The sequence below is a fragment of the Platichthys flesus genome, chromosome 9 (assembly GCF_949316205.1).
Source record: "Platichthys flesus chromosome 9, fPlaFle2.1, whole genome shotgun sequence".
Lineage (NCBI taxonomy): Eukaryota > Metazoa > Chordata > Actinopteri > Pleuronectiformes > Pleuronectidae > Platichthys > Platichthys flesus.
In genome coordinates, this window is record NC_084953.1 from 20,559,524 (window position 1) to 20,576,895 (window position 17,372).

Consider the following 17,372-nt stretch of genomic DNA (forward strand, 5'->3'; position numbering starts at 1 on the left):
CCATAAGAAGGTGCTTTAGAGTTTGAAGCTTTGTAAGATAGTTTCTTATATCTTTTCCCACTGCACTGCCTGGTCCTCTGAGCTAAGCTCCTCATCTATCCCCTCAGAATCCAGAGGGGCTTTGGGAGTCGTTTTTTTCTTTTCTCTCCCGGTGTGACGGAGCCGCAGACTCTCTGGCTGCCATGATGATTACAGAGATCACTGCTTCTATGACGCTATGAGCAGGAGGAACGTGACAGAGGCAAGGGCACACTGACAAAGAGGCGAATGAAAATGGAAGCCCAAAAATTAATCGAAAAATTGCTGAAATGATGATTGATGATTTTGTTTTAATCCAAGCGAAGTGCTTTAACCTTGATGTGCACACATAGCTGTCTTTGCATCTGAAATACAAGACTGCCAAGATATTCTGAACATGGATCCAAAATGAGTCACACCGCGTGTTCCCTACAAGCTAATCTACAGCCTGTCCTCCAGTCTGAAGCCCCTCTGGGAAACTAAACAGTCGTGTCAGGAGGGACGTCCTCAGACAGCTCTGATTAAGGTCACAGCAGGCTGATCATGGAGCCATCTGGCACCAGGGGCCGAGCACCCGGTTGCTAGTATCAGGGGGTTCAAAATAAATATGGCCATGTGTGCAGGAAGTGGTCCGATGCTACCTGCTTGGTTCTCTTCGTGGACTCTTCGGAGAGGTTGTTGTACGTGTAGTGAGCCTGTGTGATTCCACAGAAGAGCACGGCCACGACACCTAAAGAACAACAAACATTCAAAAGCATTAATACAGTGACTTTGACAGGGCTGTATAATTTGAATACACAATGTAACAATTCATTCGCTGCAGTGATTATAAATACATCTGAAGTAAAGATTCTCAGTCCTCTTGATGCTTTTGATACTAAGTCACATATCTGTTAATTTTATCTACTGCACATTTGCTGCATAATCAGTTTTTACGCCCCTGTCATGTTTCATTTGTGTAACAGACCCGTTCTGTTCACCAAGCGGTCTAAAGTGCCCATAATTATGTTATTTAGAACAAATCAATGACTTGTGAGAGAGTGTGGAATAAAAAGGCTCTGTCTGGGTAAAGTGCAGTTGGCACTGAGCACAGAGAACAAATTCTCCCACCTATCTGAAACACTGTCGTCTTTTTCTCAATTATAAATTACTAAAGGGTCTTTTGATAGTCCAGCTTACTCTTTTATGTTCCATCATGTAGAAAAAAAGCCCACATGTTGACAAAGAACAAGATGAAGCTCTTCACATGCAGGAAAATCTATTCATTCCTTGTGTGAAGTGCTCATCATAAAGTCTTATTACCAAAAACAAGTTTGCTTTTAAGGACGACTACACAAATAAATGTTAAATTTGGTGCAGATGATGAATTTACGGACCGTTTTGGGAGAGGAATAAGCTCAACTCAGTGTCTTTCTAGTTAAAATAATCATCAGATTTTTTTTTCATTAAATTAGCATTTTTAAGTTCATGTAGGTGCATTTTTCATATATGGTGGACGACTAATGTTGATTTCACATTCCAAGTTTTGGAATTACATTACATTACATTACTCATAAGCATAGTTGTTGCTACCCTTGCCCAAGGTTTATTTGTATATTTGTGTGTTTGTAAGCAACATTATAAACAAACTACTGGATGGATTACCATGAAACTGGTGGAAGGATGGGGTACTGGTCAGGTGGGAACCCATAACATTTGGGTGCAGATCAGGGGGCTGAGGAATTTGTATCACTTTCTTTAACATTGCAAGATTTTAGAAGTAGACTGGACCACTTTTGTTTTGTACTAAAATCCTGACCACATTTGCTTCGTGCTTCCTCCCAAACTGCAAACACTTCCTCCCCAGCTCACCTGTGAACCCGCAGGCCTCGGCTAGCAGGAAGGTACTCCAGGACATGAGGAAGAAGAGGGCCGTCTCCAGCAGTGGAAAGCAGTGCAGCTTTGTGAACTTGGTGACGTGAGGGTTGTGTTAAGGAACAACACTATAATGCAGGGACTGTTTCAAGAAGCAGCTCAGTCTGGAAATTAGACTTAAAAAAATCTGTACTTTCATTTTAAAACAGGCATTAATAGAAGGATATGAGAGCAGTGACAACTCCAGTAGCTGCACCCATTATAAAGGAACCGCTGAATATACCCAGGAAAACCCCCACTGACTTGAAAAAGGCTGAGGCATCAAACATGTGTGTGTTTGCTCCGCTGGGCTGGTAAGCCACAATAGACCTGGAATACAGAAAACAAAAAATCATCAATTTGCCAGTAATGTTTTGAATTGATTTGTTTCTTTATATCTATAGAAATATCTAATTTTGTCAAACAATCTGTGGTCGTAATGAATTTGGTTTCATTCTAAGCTTAATGAAATGAAATAAGTGGTCAAAAAAAATCTGTACTAGGAGGAGAATGGACCTCTTCCAACAGAGGGAGGCAGAGTGCTGTCTGTCTGCCAAGAGGAGGCGAGGTGCAAAGCTCTGCTGCTCTGTCTCACACATGAGTATTGAATTTTAACACTAGATGGGAAGAGGGTTTTAAAAAAAACATACACATAGGTAAAACGTTGGTCTGGTATAGCAGGAAGGAAAGAGTTATAAGGTTTGCAGATGGGGGTTGGATGTGACTTACGAGGAAAGCACGATTGCAACTGCATCATTCATGACGCTTTCTCCAAACAGCAGGGCGTAGAGATCCCCGTCGGCATGGAGCTCGTTGAAAATGGCCAACACCGTCACTACACACAGAAAAGAGAGGGGAAATCATGCAGACACTGAATTGTTTACATGTTCCATTCTCTAAACTGTCTGAGAGTGATCACCATGTACCTGGGTCTGTGGCAGAGAGGATAGCACCAAAGAAAAGGCAGTCCGTGTAGTAGAACTTTTCAGTCAGCTGTCCGACCACTTGCATTAGTTTGACCACACCGTACATCAGATTCCTGGTGACGGACCGGGGTTGGATTACACTGACGTACACACCGGGTTTGTCATTTAGAATTTTATGAACAGAGAGTAGATGCTCACCCAATAACAAAACAGGAGATGGCGGTGCCAAGAAACGCATATGTTATGATGGAGCCCAGGTTCCTGAAGAAATGTCTCTAGAAAATGAAAAAGGAGATGAGCAGAGGAAAGGAGAGAGAATGCAAATACGATATTTTATAGCACTAGCATCTGGTAGATGCTGACAAGCAACCCATTATTCCTCTATGATTTAACGTTCAACCCAACAAGGATAGAAAATATTTGTTGTTTTTAAGAGGCATACGCAAAAGTGGGTTTACATGAAACAAAGCACATATTTTGCGTTAAAATAAATTTGTATTTATGTGGAACTTTCACACCCAAGTAACCATAATAGCAGAAACAATATGCATTTAAGATTTGACTTTGTACTGTGCACCTGCCTAAGTGCCTTTTTACATTTTATGTCTGCGTCTCAGTTTTATCAATATAAACATATTTACATACAGATAAATGTAACTGTTGAATGACTGCATTTTAATTGAGACCCAAATGATAACAGGGACTTGATGTGTTTATGTTTGAATACAAGTGAACAAGGTTAGCATCGTAGATTCTTTCTCACAAACGACACATTCTCAAAGCGATTACATTTTCGTTTCCTTTAACAATGAACATTGTGGATAAGGCTTGAGGTCGTTTATAGCCTGTGAACTGAGTTGCTCCCTGATAAGCAAAATGTGAAGCACAAACACAGATTTAGTTGCTTGACTGGTTGTAAAACAAACAAGAAGATACAAGCTAAACAAATAGACCTCTCCACATCATATCCAACTCTAGCTCTCTCTTTGCACTCTAAAGGTAAAAAAAAAAAAAGAGTCTGGTTTGAATATTTCAAGGAAATGTGTATTTTCCTCTGTGCCTCACACTTCATCTGTCTCTGCAGCTGGTAACGTTTTGCTGAAAATGAACTCCTGTTGCAACACTTAAAACATGTGTATTTCTAAGCCTGACACATCCCCCTGTTTCCTATTTCCTGAGGTCTTTTGTTTGACTCAGCAAATTCCAATTTCACTAGAGATACAATGACGAAAAATACAAGGCGTCTTGTTTTTTGGAAAACCAAAGTTAATTGCGCAGAATCAATCTGACAATGATGAAGCAAGTCAAGCTGTTAGTTGATTTATGGTCAGAAAAGGATTCCACAATTCTGATAATCGATTGATAATTTAAATCATTTTTTAAACAAAATACAAATTTCATCATGTGAAACGTTGGGATCTTATCTGTGTCTTATTCTTATGTTAGTGTAAAATTAACATAAAATACTAAGAAGACAAATTCAACTATTTCATGATTTAATAACTTTTTCATTGCAGATTCACTTTAAATGACACTTATTTGGATCCATATTCTGTTTTTCAATTAACAAGACTGAAGAATGTTCTTAATTTCCCTCAACGTTTCTAAACAAGTTTTTGCTTAAGAAAAACATCACAATGCAATATACTCAGACAAATGAGACTGCACGGAAAGTACTGTAGATGTTTGAGCGGATGATGAACACTGCTCTGCCGTGAAAACACACGCAGGAAGGAAATAGAGAAGCATTGCACTGCTAGTTTAAAAAAAAATAAGAAAACTAAATTGTGGCCGGAGGTGAAACATGTAGAATGATCTTGGGAAACAAATGAAAATATTGTTGATCCTAAAATAGATTTTCCCTCCAATTAGTAAAGTTTACGTTGCACAATTACCAGACAATTTGATTGTTGTTAGATTGAAATGTTATACAACTTTCTGACATGGTAAAATGTTAAGCATGTTGTTGGTATGCATGTTGCATGGGGGGTGAGAGGGGGGGGGCGGCGAACTCAAAACAGGTCAATCTGAGGAGGGCTGTATTAGACAGGGTAAAAAGGGTGCTGTTTTAAATCATCCTTGTGGTATTTTGACCAAAATATGTTACAGACATTTCATTAAGACCCCAAGGAACCATATCAACTGTGGTAAAATGGGCATAATATGACACAGATTCAGTCTCATTCTATAAAAAACAATGACTGCAAAATCTTCACTGCAGATAAACAAGGTAGGATTAACACACAGTTTTCGATCTTCACTCTGCAGTATAGATTGTTTATAAAAAAAGCTTAGCACACAACGTCCAGCAAACAAATAATACAAATTGAGACTATATTGTAAAAATGTTTGAGGGGGACTCGCTAAGGACAAGGAATATTTCTGAAGTAGCTTCAGAACACAGGCCAAGAGACCAGCTCCTAGTATGATTGTAATAATGATAAAGTGTTTTATTACAAAAAATAAAGCATAGCGCTACTTCTGTAATTCCTTAAGTAATACAAATCGGTTGCTCTACAACAATCAAAAGCAGAAACGGCTTTTTTTTCTTTGTGCAAATCCCACAAAGGAAATGAAAGACATCTGCTTCGGACTTCCCCTCAAAAGGGCCACTTATGTTCTGAAAGCCCTCACAGCCTGGCCAATGAGAGCTTTTCTTTGCTAAGCATCTGTCCAGTGAGACAGCAGTATGTGGCAGCAGGTAGGTTCACTTGGCACTGCAACAACATTAGCTAATGCTGCAGTGTATCGTACAAATTCATTCTGTGACTCTTCAGTGTAAGAGTCACAGATCCTGAGCTTAGAATGAGAAATCTCACCTTCTTTAGACTGTAGCCAGCATGGAAAATGATAGGGGGCAGCAGAATGTTGAAAAATACTTCAGGGTCAAATGTCACCTGGAGGAGAAAACAAAGTGAAAACATTATTAGGGTACATTTGACCAGCAGAAATAAACCATAAGAGTTTGTTCTGACTGGTACCTTGCGCAGCATATCATTCTGCTCCACATTGTGAATCTCTCGGGAGTTGATCTCCCCTTTGAGGGTGTACTCAAAGAACTTTCCGCTGACATTAAGCAGCAGTGTGCTAGCAGGTCCTTCCTTCATAGAGCAGCTCGGGGGCGTCTTGTTGTGGTAGCTGGTGGCAGGGATGCCGTATCGCAGAATGACACCAACCAGCAAACCTAAAAGAGAGGGATGATGACAGAATAGTAAAAGAACTGCCACTTTTCTTGGGTGTCACCAAAGTAATTAATCGGCTAAGGTGGAGCACTAAATATTACCAAGCTAAGCATTTCCCAGGTGCTGCTGCTTTACAAGCCCTCAGGATCAGAGGGTCACACAGAGAGCAGCAGAACACAGAGAGAAGAATGTGGAGATAGTGAAGGAGAGGCTTGCGGGGAGTGCTAAATCCAGGAGGAGGCAGGCGGGCAGAGCATAAATCCTCTGCTCAGACAGCAGTTATCTGCAGGAGACATGGCCAGGCAGAGCTGCCAGCACTGCACTCGCTGCTTCTTCCTAGCAGAAGGTTGACCACATACATCAAGCTCGAGTTTTGCAACAAGGACAGATTCAAAATTGAGTTCTGGTTGAAAATGAAAGCGTCTCTAGTGACAGTTTATGTAGAACAAATGACAGAGGTCACAAACTTTAGGTTCTTTCCAGCTCATGGATGGTTTCCTGTTTCTAGACAGTCACACCACTGAGCTTCATTAATGTTCTCTGAATCACCGTGCCCCAGTAACTAACTGAAGATACGCGTTTCTGTTGAGGCTGCTCTTTATACACATGATCAATACAGTGACAAGGTTTCTATTTGTCATCTCTTTGATATTTGTGACAGTCCAACAATTATTAACAGTCTGATCCAACACAAAGTAGGTTTAAACTTCTTGAAATCAAAATGAATCCACATAAAAATGAGTTATGAACTTGCCATTGATACATAGAAACCAAGCTGTCCTATTTATACATTTGGAAGACATAAGTGCATATACGTGAACCACAAAATAAAAATGATGTTGCCACTTTTTTTTCTAAACATACTAAAAAAACAGATCAAACTCTGACTTTTTCATTCGAGATCTTGAGTAAATAAGTTAATGATTTGAACCATCAACTGACTGGGGTCATTTTGATAAACTACGAAGAAAAACAGAACTACTCAAATTCTCCCTGTTAGTCTGAAGCTGTTTAGCTTAGCACGACTTGGTGCACGCTGTTGCCGTGGGTTCGGACTGATCGGGTCATTTAATCACCCTTTGGTTTGCTGATTGAGGAGTTTTCTCTGAATGTATCTTCTAGGAAAGTGGACCAGCCTCTGTTGTTTTCACAGTTTGGCTTTCCAAATGTGCTTATAGAGTACACATTGTACCGCATCTGCTGCATTAGTCTGTCCAGGGAATGTCCTGTACTTTATGTAGCAAGTCCCTGTAGAAATAAATGTAATGAACTCACTGGCAGAGAAATATATGCAGCTGATGACAACCCACCAAAGTGATGGATATTTATAGAAAAACTTCGCTTTCGGCTGCCTTGATACTATAATTCTATAGTCTTTACCATCTGAGACAATGGTGGGAATATGGGCAATATGTTGCTGAGAGTATTGAGTGCAATCTTCACAAATAATACATTTTGAGGGTTGATACGCACAATGCATGCAAAATATGTATTTCTTTTTTTCCTCTGTTACCTTCCCTATGATTTCCCCATGGCTCTGTTAAGAGACCCACATAGCAATGTCGTTTGACCCAAGACACTGTCTAACTGCAACACTGTCAACCCAGAGCAATACCACATGTCAACTAAAGGTATCAAAGGTGAACAAATTTGTTCTATGCTATTTAGGCCATAATCCCTTTTTACCATGCCCGGGTGACTTTAAGTTTTATATGACACCTTCCCTAGAGCCCTGCATATTTGGCAAAGAAGGCCTAATTTTGTTTCTGGATAATTGGGCCAAATTTGCAATTTTTCAAGTGCGCAACTTTAGGCTCACATGCATTTTGTCCGGGCCACAAGTGCTGCATCATTGCCTGAGGTGGCCAACATCAATAGGCCATCTCTATAAAGCATTTCACAGGAAGATATTCTCATGAAGTCTAAAGCATTGATTCCCTTCAGCTCTATGGACTGATTCAGCTATCATCAGCTCATTATTGCCATGTTTTTTACAGTAGCCCCGACTGGACAAACTAAACACCTTTTGACTTTTTATGTCAACTGAAAAACAGGTTCTCTATCATGTTTGGAAGGGGAGGGAATATGCAACTTAAGCACTAGATGTCACTAAATTGTACACACTGAACCTTTAAAGATGCACCAAAGACGACTTTTATCATAACCAAATGAATGACAGTTTCTGGTAGAGACCAAAACAGAGCTAAAAGAGAGTTAGTAGTCAAGCATTTGGCTATTGAAGCTGTTATTCATAGAAAAACTGTTTTGGGAAAATATATAATATTGTTTTTTTTAATACAGTGGGTTAAACCATATAAAATACTTAAAGGCCACTGTAATCTCATTTAGTGCAGCACAGACATTGTGTGAAGGCCTTCACGTGTCAGGCGGCTGACTCCAGGTCAGTCGGACTGCGTTGTTGAGTCGACTCGACAACAGCCCAGAGCACCTTCTAGAAACGAGCTTTGGCCCAGTTAAGACGGAGCCGTGTCAGCCGCTGGAAATGCGGAGGCGGGTCCATTTCTTGAGACTTGAAACAGACTCACGGTCCCAGAACAGCCTCTGCACGAGCACCACAGGACAGCCTGAATCATGAAAAGCCTGCGGGGAGCTGCTGGTGGTGGCGGTAGTTGTGAAGGGGGAAAGTGAGTGCTCGTGTTTGTGTATTCATCACGCGACCTCACCGTAAATCATTGCCAGCCCGGTTTCGTGGAGGAATCGGACCCGTCTGTGCTTGAAGAGCCATATGGTGAGGATGGTTAAGGTCAGCAGCAGAATGAATGTCAGCAAATTGACGCTGTCCTGTCGGTGACTTTCCTCAGCCTCCTTCTCGGTGGTGAGCTCTTCCATTCCGTCGCCCTGCGCATTCAGTCCGGACACCGTGTTCAGTAAGATCCAGGCGGGCACCATCGCGTCCATTGCCACGCAGGCTGCGCTGCGCCTCAGCTGTCGTTGCGCGTCCATGGTGCAGGATGAGGCTCCTGCTGCTGCTGCCGCTGATCACAGCCGCTATGCCATGTCACTGCGGACAGGTACACACAGCTGAGCCGAGCAGGGGGAAGCAGTCCGGGGCTCACGGTCTGTGGACACGCGGGTTCAACCTTTTAAAGACACACTGCGCGGTGCGAGAGGACGAGGAAGCTGAGACTGCGCTGCCCCTGTGGAGGAGAGCGAATCACACCAGGATGCAGCCACCGAAGTCCACCGATCTGAGCCTACTGAGTCATCGTCCCGAGATTCTGATGATGGTGCAGTTCAGTGCATGAGTTTGTCTTCAAAACAGGAAATTCACGTGGTCTGTGCTGGGACTTAAAAACTCGTTTTGCAAGAGAAGCAGGAGGAAATATCCGCTGTGGATAGTGTGGCCTATAGCTGTGGTGATAACAGTGGGTGAGAGGTGGGTTTTCACCAGGGGGGGCAAAGTTAAAGGGGGCTAACGGGGAATCAGAGAAATGTTTTCAAAGAAGAGCTTTTCTGTGGCCCCAAATATAAAGTTATACCACAATAGAAGATCAAATTACCGTTTTAATTGAATAATGTATTTTATAGTCACCCACAATGTATAACTCTTCAGCTCTGTAGAGCGATTAATCTTCCATCAGGTTAATATTGAGATTTTTAAGGCCACGACTCTAATCTTCTGGCTCATTTTTACTTCCTCAATCAAACTGTATACCAGTAACTGGCAGCTGCATGTGTTCATTGAACACATTGTTATTAGCAAACCCAGTGTATTCCTGCCCAGCACCAAATGACTGACAGTTGACAAATAGCTGTTAAGCATAGCAGAGCATTTAGACGCTAAAGACTCAGATATTTCCCTGAGGAGCTGTTAGAGACCACAACAGAGCTACAGGAGAGCTAAGCTACAGGATATTAAAGCTGTTACTGTTGGCCACATTGCATCATATTGTTTTGCTTTATTTTTCTGAAACACATACATATTCTCAAGCTACACAGCATTAAAGTGCACTTAAATGATGATCTACCTATTAATTCCACAAATGACTGCCTGTCTATACCTATGTCACAAACCGTTCACCGAATCAGTTTACCACTTGGCACATGTATTGTTATTGCCCTCAGGGAAGTGCAGTGCAGAGTTTGATGCGATTTGGACAAGTGATTCGCTCGATAATAATACGATTTGAATAAACAATCAACCAGTGCTCTGTAGCAGTCAGTGGGGGTAGGGCAGCATGCAAATGGTCAGTATGGACCCAGTTGAACATGTCTCTAACTGGTAGCCGGCAGCCCGTAAAATGTGGCCCATAGGATCATTTTGAAAAATTTAATTATTTATCTTACGCCATATTTCTTGAAAAAAATTCTCTATAAAATCTTCACTGCAGATAAACCAGGAAGGATGAACAAAACGTTTTTTGACATTAACTCTGCAAACAACCTCGAGCACACCATTGATAAAAAGTGACAGTATATTTTAGTACAGGTAAATAGCCTGTAAGGTTTAAAACAGGCAGTTTACTAGTGTACATTCAGTTTTAGGGGAACGACTTGCACACCCTGTAACTTTAACTGAGTATCTCTATCACAATGGTTCTGTTTCTCCAGCTTCAACAGCAATTTAATGAATTTTGGTTTAGATTGTATTCACATGATGAAAGTCTTCAATAAAATTCTACTAAAACAAGGACTGCCTGTGAGCTGGGGACTTGTTCGAGTTGATAGGGAACAGGCAACAGTGGCTGAGTATATATCACAAGGAGGTTTTTGGGAGGGAGGGATGGTCAGAAGGTCCAAAGGCCCCTAACAGGTTAATCCAGCCATGCTCCTCATGTACTACAACACAGGTGTTGCTGGTTTGACACCGGTTTAATAGACTGCTCTGGTGTCATTTTGCAGGCTGTAAATGTTCTCAGTGAGAACACCATCGCCTCTAATGCTCACTGGTAGTTTATAGTCCAAAATTCACAGTCACATAATGATTTTATGGTTACACAGAATAAAAAATTAGCATGTAGTGGAAGGGCCAGGCTTCAGAGGAACTCTTACAGAGGCAGGATGGGGGATTACCTATTATTAGAGTGTCCTAGTGGCTTAAATTGCAAGCTAATCTGTCTGGTTTAAATGGGTTTCGTGTTAGTTGTTGTGTTTTTTCTTGTGCACGATTGTATTTTTTTTCTAATCAGACTTCAAACTTAATTCTGGTTATAAACGGGGCTGGAGTGTAAAACAATGTCCATATATCATCACAGACTTTTACTAACTTTTACAATCATACAGTATATGATTTTAGCACTATTTCACTCATTTAATTAATTATCTTTATGTTATTACTTTGTATAACACATCTTCCATGCGCTGCAGTGTGTACACAGTCCTTTTTGGGGTGAAGGCAACACTGTGCAGATGGCGTTGCATTCAGGCTCATCTGTTTAATCAATAACTACTCGATTTCACCTGCTCCTGGCTTACGAATGCGTGGGGTTAGAGGTCAGTCTACTTTGAAAGCACTCTACTTTATAATCTGGTGCGTGTCATTGTATTTTAATACCTAAATGCATTAGATTAATTATATCACTTTGTATGCAGAGTCATTGTATTTGAATAGCAGCTGTAATGTTGTCATATATGTCACACGGAGTCATCCAATTTGACTCAACTTGAGCAATAGACATTTTGAATGTGTCTCTTTAACTTTACGTCCATACACACGCATTAGAATAAGATGAAGATAACACAGTCTAAAGCAATCGTTTTTTTAAGGTTTTTACATAAATGCCTCATGGGTGCACACATCTCCTACGTGATCCCGTCACTCCTCCGGGCTCGGTGATTGGCTGTGGTAATAACCACCTCGGCGCCGATTGGTTGGTGAGGTGAAGCTGGGGAAACGGGAAGCTAAAAAAAATCTGGTCAACTGAAGTGCTCAGAAGCGTCAGTGCCACATTTCTCGTGTTCGCGGAGCAAACGTTACGGCGAGAGAACGCACCTCGGCCGGTCGCCGCTGCACGAGTCATCATGGGCTGTTTCTTTTCCAAGAAGTCCAAACGGAAGTCGGATAAAGAAGATCTGACGCCGACAACCACCACCGTCGACACTGCGACGACGGGCAACGCGGTTCCCCTTGGCAACAACACCGACGAGGCTCCGAAGCAGTACAGCTGGGACAAGAGAGAGAAGGTAACCCCGAGCTCACTGGAACAGGAAGCTCATATTGGGAGGGCTGTGGCAGGTTCTGGTTTTAGATGCTAACCTGTGGGTTTCTGTTCAGCTCTTCAGCCTTTAACTTGAGCTCTCACTCGCTTCCAGGTCGACTCGTTCGCCACAGTTCGCTAACTTCTTTTACACCTTAAATCTGCGGCTACATGAAGATTTAGGTTATTTCTAAATGAGACATCATTCAATGGAAGCTGCCCTGCGCCGTGTTATTCTCCCAGTCTTTCAGTGACCCTGCTGTTACCACCTGTAGCGTTCAATAATGGCGATGTATGTGTTTCTGACTATTTTTCCTTGGCGCTGCAGAGATAAACCTTCACCAGCTGAGATTGACTGCGCGGTATCACGACACATAGTCGCGTGACATTCAGTTCCATGTTACCTAGCTAGCCAGGGGATGCACTCGAGGCTCGCTGTGTGTTGACGACACCTCAGTTTTCGGCTCAACGCCCGCTCCCTGTCTCTCCCTCACATTTCGTGTCCAGAGTTATCTCGTTATCGGATTACTACACAATGCTGTGTAGCTCACCGTTGTACAGCTGACCGCACTCACAGGCGTTAACCAAGCGGTGGTTCAACTTCCGTTTTGACTCATTGCTTGTTGCACTTTTGAAATACCCCAGCAAGTGAGTCACAACATAGCTCAACAACTTGTTTGCAATAATTAACACTTATAGTTTACAGTTGTCCCTTTGGTTCCTACATTTGCATCCTCGATTGTTACACTGCATCCTGTGAATAGTTTTAAAGTGTTGTACGTGACTTTATATTAAGCTTCTTTTACTTTTTTAATTTAGATTCAATTATTGCTCTGCTGAGCTGACCTGTCCTTCACGTCCAAACATTTCATTGCACAGTTTACCATGTGTTCACATACGCATGAAAAAAAACTTGAACCACATGACCTGCAACTTAACAGGGTTAAATGTCACATTCATCATTGTAATAATGATCGATAATCAACCCATATCAACATTTTTATTTAGATACCATTTTTGGCCCATTTGGTTTATCGTTGCTTGGTAAATATTACTCATATATTGAATGCTTAACAGTTTTATGAAAGATCAAAAATTCATCATTGGTGTAGGTGTGTCTTTAAAAGCTTAAATGTCCAATGTTTCATGGAAAAGTAGAGTTGGATGATAGAGGTGGGAATCTATTAGATACAAGTGTGTCAGAAATGTTGTCTCTCTTAGGTTGCTTTCAGACGTGCACTGATCTCCAGATATTCTACTGAAATTATCTGAAGGGGCTGTATGAGAAAAAGCATATGTCCGTGTCGGTTGCTCCAAACCATCTCCAGAGTTGGTCCTTCCAGCAAATACTCTGCCGAGTCTCCAAATGAGCCCATCTGAGAATACAGTGGCATATTAACCAGGGAGTGCCCCACTAGCGGGTTGGCACAGCGGTGACGGTTTATGCAGCAGATGCAAAACTGAAGAAAAAAAGACGTCTCAAGAAAAAATTGTCCCATACACGTAGAAGACACCGATGAAGATATCAACTTGGAAAGACAACGGGATTCAAGAGTTCTTGTCAATAAGGTGTATTGTGGTGTAGATCAGAAGTGTTGTGCATCTCTAAATGTATTGTTTAAATACCCATCTGGTCCCTTTTCTCTTCACATAGGTTGATCCCAAAGACTACATGCTGACAGGGCTCAAAGATGTCACAGTGGGCCGACTCCCTGACAAATTGAATGGGCAACAGTTTGTCATCCAAGATTGCGAGAACTGCAACATATACGTGTTTGACCACTCAGCGACTATCACCATCGATGACTGTGTCAATTGCCGCATTTTTCTTGGACCTATCAAGGGCAGCGTGTTTTTCAGAGACTGTAAAGACATCAAGTGCGTGGTGGCCTGTCAGCAGTTTCGCACACGGGACTGTAAAAAGATGGATGTTTTCTTGTGCTGTGCCACTCAGCCCATCATCGAGTCGTCCACAGGCATGAAGTTCGGCTGCTTTCAGTATTTCTATCCGGAGCTGGCCTTCCACTTCAAGGACGCGGGTCTCAGCATATTCAACAACAACTGGAGCAACATCCACGACTTCACGCCAGTGTCCGGCGAGAACAACTGGAGCCTGTTGCCGGAGGCTTCAGCGGTTCTGGATTTTGTACCAGCACCAGATACAGAGTCTGAGTTCAAATCAGTGCGAATCTCCGCTGACCCCACTCGCAGCATTGTGCCTTTGACAAAGGGAGGGAGACGTAAGGACAGTGAAGAGTCCTGCCTCTTTGTTTTCTTCGCTGGGGAGTACAGCACTGCAAATTCCCGCAAACTGATTGATGAGGTGAGAGAGTCAGGAAGTTTCGCTTAATTTAACACCTGATTGTGAGGTGTTGTTTAAATGGGGAAGTCTTTATTTGTATTTGAATGTGAGAGGTAAAAGGGCGGTGGCTGTATGCCTGTCACCAGGAGCACCACCCAGAGTTTAAGAGATTACTTTCTGATATTAAGACAGTCATGTTGGAAAAGGTTGTTGTGTAGCTATCACACTTGCACTATTGTAGAAGGACCGAAAGTTTACCACAGAACCATGAATGAAGTAAAATAGTGAGGAAATCTAATCAAGCTTCACCTCCACTGGTTGTGGATTGATCTCAATCTGAAGATGGTTATCTTTCAAATCCGTGGGGGTATGTGTAAACATGAATCTTTTTTATGTCCTCAGTATCCTCTCAGTGTTCAGAGTAATATTATTTCTTTGTATTAGCTAACTTGCTAAGATGGCTGTATGCTACTCGAGTATTTCAGTTATGTGTTCCGTCACATAAGCATGAGACTGGAATAACACGCAGAGTCTGCAAGACACTGTCACTCTGCGTGTTGACGTGGAGGATTTTTCACATGCTTGATGGTTCTACTACAACCTTGTTATCTAACCTCCCTTTCTAAAATCTAATTCGAACAGGCGTCTACTAAAGGTTTTGTGCTGATCCAGACAAAGGAAGTCTCAATGCGACCTGAAGACGTGAAGAGAGTCTTCCAACACAGTGCAGAGGACCTCGTGGAGTGGATCACCAAAGGTAATTTGTGTGAATTCTTGCACATGGGCCACACTGGATTCCCTCTTTCGTTATTACTTCTCTTCTTGTGTACATTTTTGTGTTCACATTCTTAGGCCGTTTCAGTCACAAACAACCTCAGCGTTTTTCAAATGGTTTCAATTCCTCCAGCATCCAAACTTTCATCTTGTTCAGGACATTCCCGATCTCATTTTCTTATATCAACTCCTCATATTTTGTGAAACATTCAACTTTTTCCGCAATAAGTATTGTAGCCTTATAAAGTTGTCATTTCACATTTCTTGCATCTTGGAGTTGTCACATGGTTACCTTTTATTATTTTTCACCTCGTCTCAGCAAAGCCTTTCAGCATTTCAGCATTTACACCAAATTTTCCACAGGAAGTGCATTATCTCAAATAATGAGAAACACATATTAAAGCAGAACACAGTGACACATCCACAGCATATCTTTAAATGCCTCAAATAGAGCCATTTACCATTGCTTCACACTCACGTGATTTTTATTATTAATACTGCTGACTACCAGTTTTCCAGTGCCCATTTGGTAAACACTGCTGAAATCAGTTGAATCAGTATTTGAATATGTTTATGAGAACTGGAATTGTTCACGATCCCCATTTCCCTGGTAAGCGGTTACTGTTGCATAACCAAAGTGTGTGTCAATGTAACTGGACTTTTGCAAAGAGGAGGGAGACCTGTATTTAGCTGTAGTGTGAATGTATCTGTAGAGTTGTAGTTGCTGCACTGTTGTTGTGCTTTAGGGTTTTGACTTTCATATCTTACCACAAAAGGCCCTGTGATCGCCCTGGAGCTGAATGGTGACGGAGTTGTGGAAGCCTGCAAGAACATCGCAAACGAAATGTTCAGTGGCACCAAGGTATTTACACTCTCTTTGTGGCATCTGTCTTTTACCGGTTAAAAATATTTTCAAGACCTTAGAGTAAGTTGTGTTTCTTTTTCCCCAACAGGTTTTTGTCTCTGATAACAAAAACACATCCTCTCGAGATGTGGACAACTTCTTCAATTTTGCAGACATGCAGATGGGCTTGTGAATTATAGAAATATCGAACAAACTGCTGGTCATTCTCTGAATCTTATTTTCTTAACCACCTGCCACCCAGATCTTGTTGAATGCCAGTGGTGTTAGTACTATTTGCCTCTTTTAAAATGATAGGTAGGAATGGTAATTATTAAGGACTAGATTCAGTCTCTATCAACCAAAAAGATTTGCTGTAAACCACTTAATATCCATTAGTTGCTACGAGTGCTGTGAATATTTATATTTCTATGAATGTATTTGATAAGCCTGTTGCTTTTATCGATTGTGAATGTAGTTCTTTGCTGTAAATCGGATTCATTTCATTTAAAGCATTTGTTTTTTTCATTACCGTCTTTAACCATTGACACAGTTACAAAAACATGAGCACAAGCCTGAGGGGAAATATTTGTAATAATAAATCATATTTTTATTTCCTGTAAGGATTTATTTGTGTATATGGTTTAGATGGTGAACTTTTCTCTGTTTAAGGTGTGTACGTTTGAAACTCGCTGTGTAGGTGAGAAGGCCAAAGCTGAATTTTGAAGAGCTTGAGTTTATCTTGAATTCAGATCAATTGAATGTGAGTTATGTTAAAGTTGTATAAATGCTGAGTTTTGATGTAGGCAACTTATGTTATTAGTTTAGGAAAAAAAATTGTTTTATACTCCACTCAATGTTTTTGTATAGAAACAATTTAATGTTCTCCATCGACATTTTTAGTAAAAGTATCCTCATGTCGACTTCAGTGCTGTTATGTATGAAATAAATCTGTGATAATGGTTGTAGACTGATCAACATCAGTCAATATATATAGTCAATCTGTCTTTCTGAGTTACTCCAGTCACTGCATGTCTCACTGTACATTACTGTATTTCTAGCTTTAGGATCATCACTCATCAGATTAGATATAAACTTTCCTCTATGTTGCAATAGAAGCCAATTGCTTAAAGATTTGAGCATTTTTAAACGTGAAGTGTGAGTCATGGAATCTTGAATTAACAAATGCGGCCTCTTCCAGTGTATCACAGTTTTGCACCTTTCACTTCAGCTATTTGACTTCCACCTTTTTTCAACAACATTTCATCGTTTGACTCA

The 17,372-nt window shown here is 41.3% G+C and overlaps 2 protein-coding genes across 2 annotated transcripts in view; one reads left to right on the forward strand and one right to left on the reverse strand.

The window, feature by feature from the left end:
- The window catches only part of slc9a7 (solute carrier family 9 member 7), a 28,216-nt gene extending 18,836 nt beyond the window's left edge, over positions 1-9,380 (reverse strand). Inside the window, exons 1-9 of the mRNA XM_062396115.1 lie at positions 8,704-9,380; positions 5,819-6,021; positions 5,657-5,734; positions 3,036-3,112; positions 2,838-2,950; positions 2,641-2,746; positions 2,100-2,241; positions 1,870-1,975; positions 660-748 (exon numbers count right to left, since the gene is read on the reverse strand). Coding sequence (XP_062252099.1) covers positions 660-748; positions 1,870-1,975; positions 2,100-2,241; positions 2,641-2,746; positions 2,838-2,950; positions 3,036-3,112; positions 5,657-5,734; positions 5,819-6,021; positions 8,704-8,983 — 1,194 coding nt within the window. The 5' untranslated portion in view covers positions 8,984-9,380. The remainder of the gene's footprint in view (positions 1-659; positions 749-1,869; positions 1,976-2,099; positions 2,242-2,640; positions 2,747-2,837; positions 2,951-3,035; positions 3,113-5,656; positions 5,735-5,818; positions 6,022-8,703) is intronic.
- Positions 9,381-11,889: 2,509 nt separating this feature from the next.
- rp2 (RP2 activator of ARL3 GTPase) lies at positions 11,890-17,084 on the forward strand. The gene is made up of 5 exons (XM_062395261.1): positions 11,890-12,163; positions 13,832-14,500; positions 15,122-15,236; positions 16,030-16,115; positions 16,207-17,084. The coding sequence occupies exons 1-5, from the start codon at positions 12,002-12,004 to the stop codon at positions 16,288-16,290; spliced, it is 1,116 nt and encodes a 371-aa protein (XP_062251245.1). The 5' UTR covers positions 11,890-12,001; the 3' UTR covers positions 16,291-17,084.
- The last annotated feature ends 288 nt before the right edge of the window (positions 17,085-17,372 follow it).

Excerpts from the sequence above, each read along its gene's own strand:
- rp2 (XM_062395261.1), top strand. The coding sequence starts at position 12,002 with ATGGGCTGTTTCTTTTCCAAGAAGTCCAAACGGAAGTCGGATAAAGAA. Across the intron at positions 12,164-13,831 it reads GCTGGGACAAGAGAGAGAAG|GTTGATCCCAAAGACTACAT; the intron begins GTAACCCCGAGC and ends CTCTTCACATAG. Across the intron at positions 16,116-16,206 it reads AAATGTTCAGTGGCACCAAG|GTTTTTGTCTCTGATAACAA; the intron begins GTATTTACACTC and ends TTTCCCCAACAG.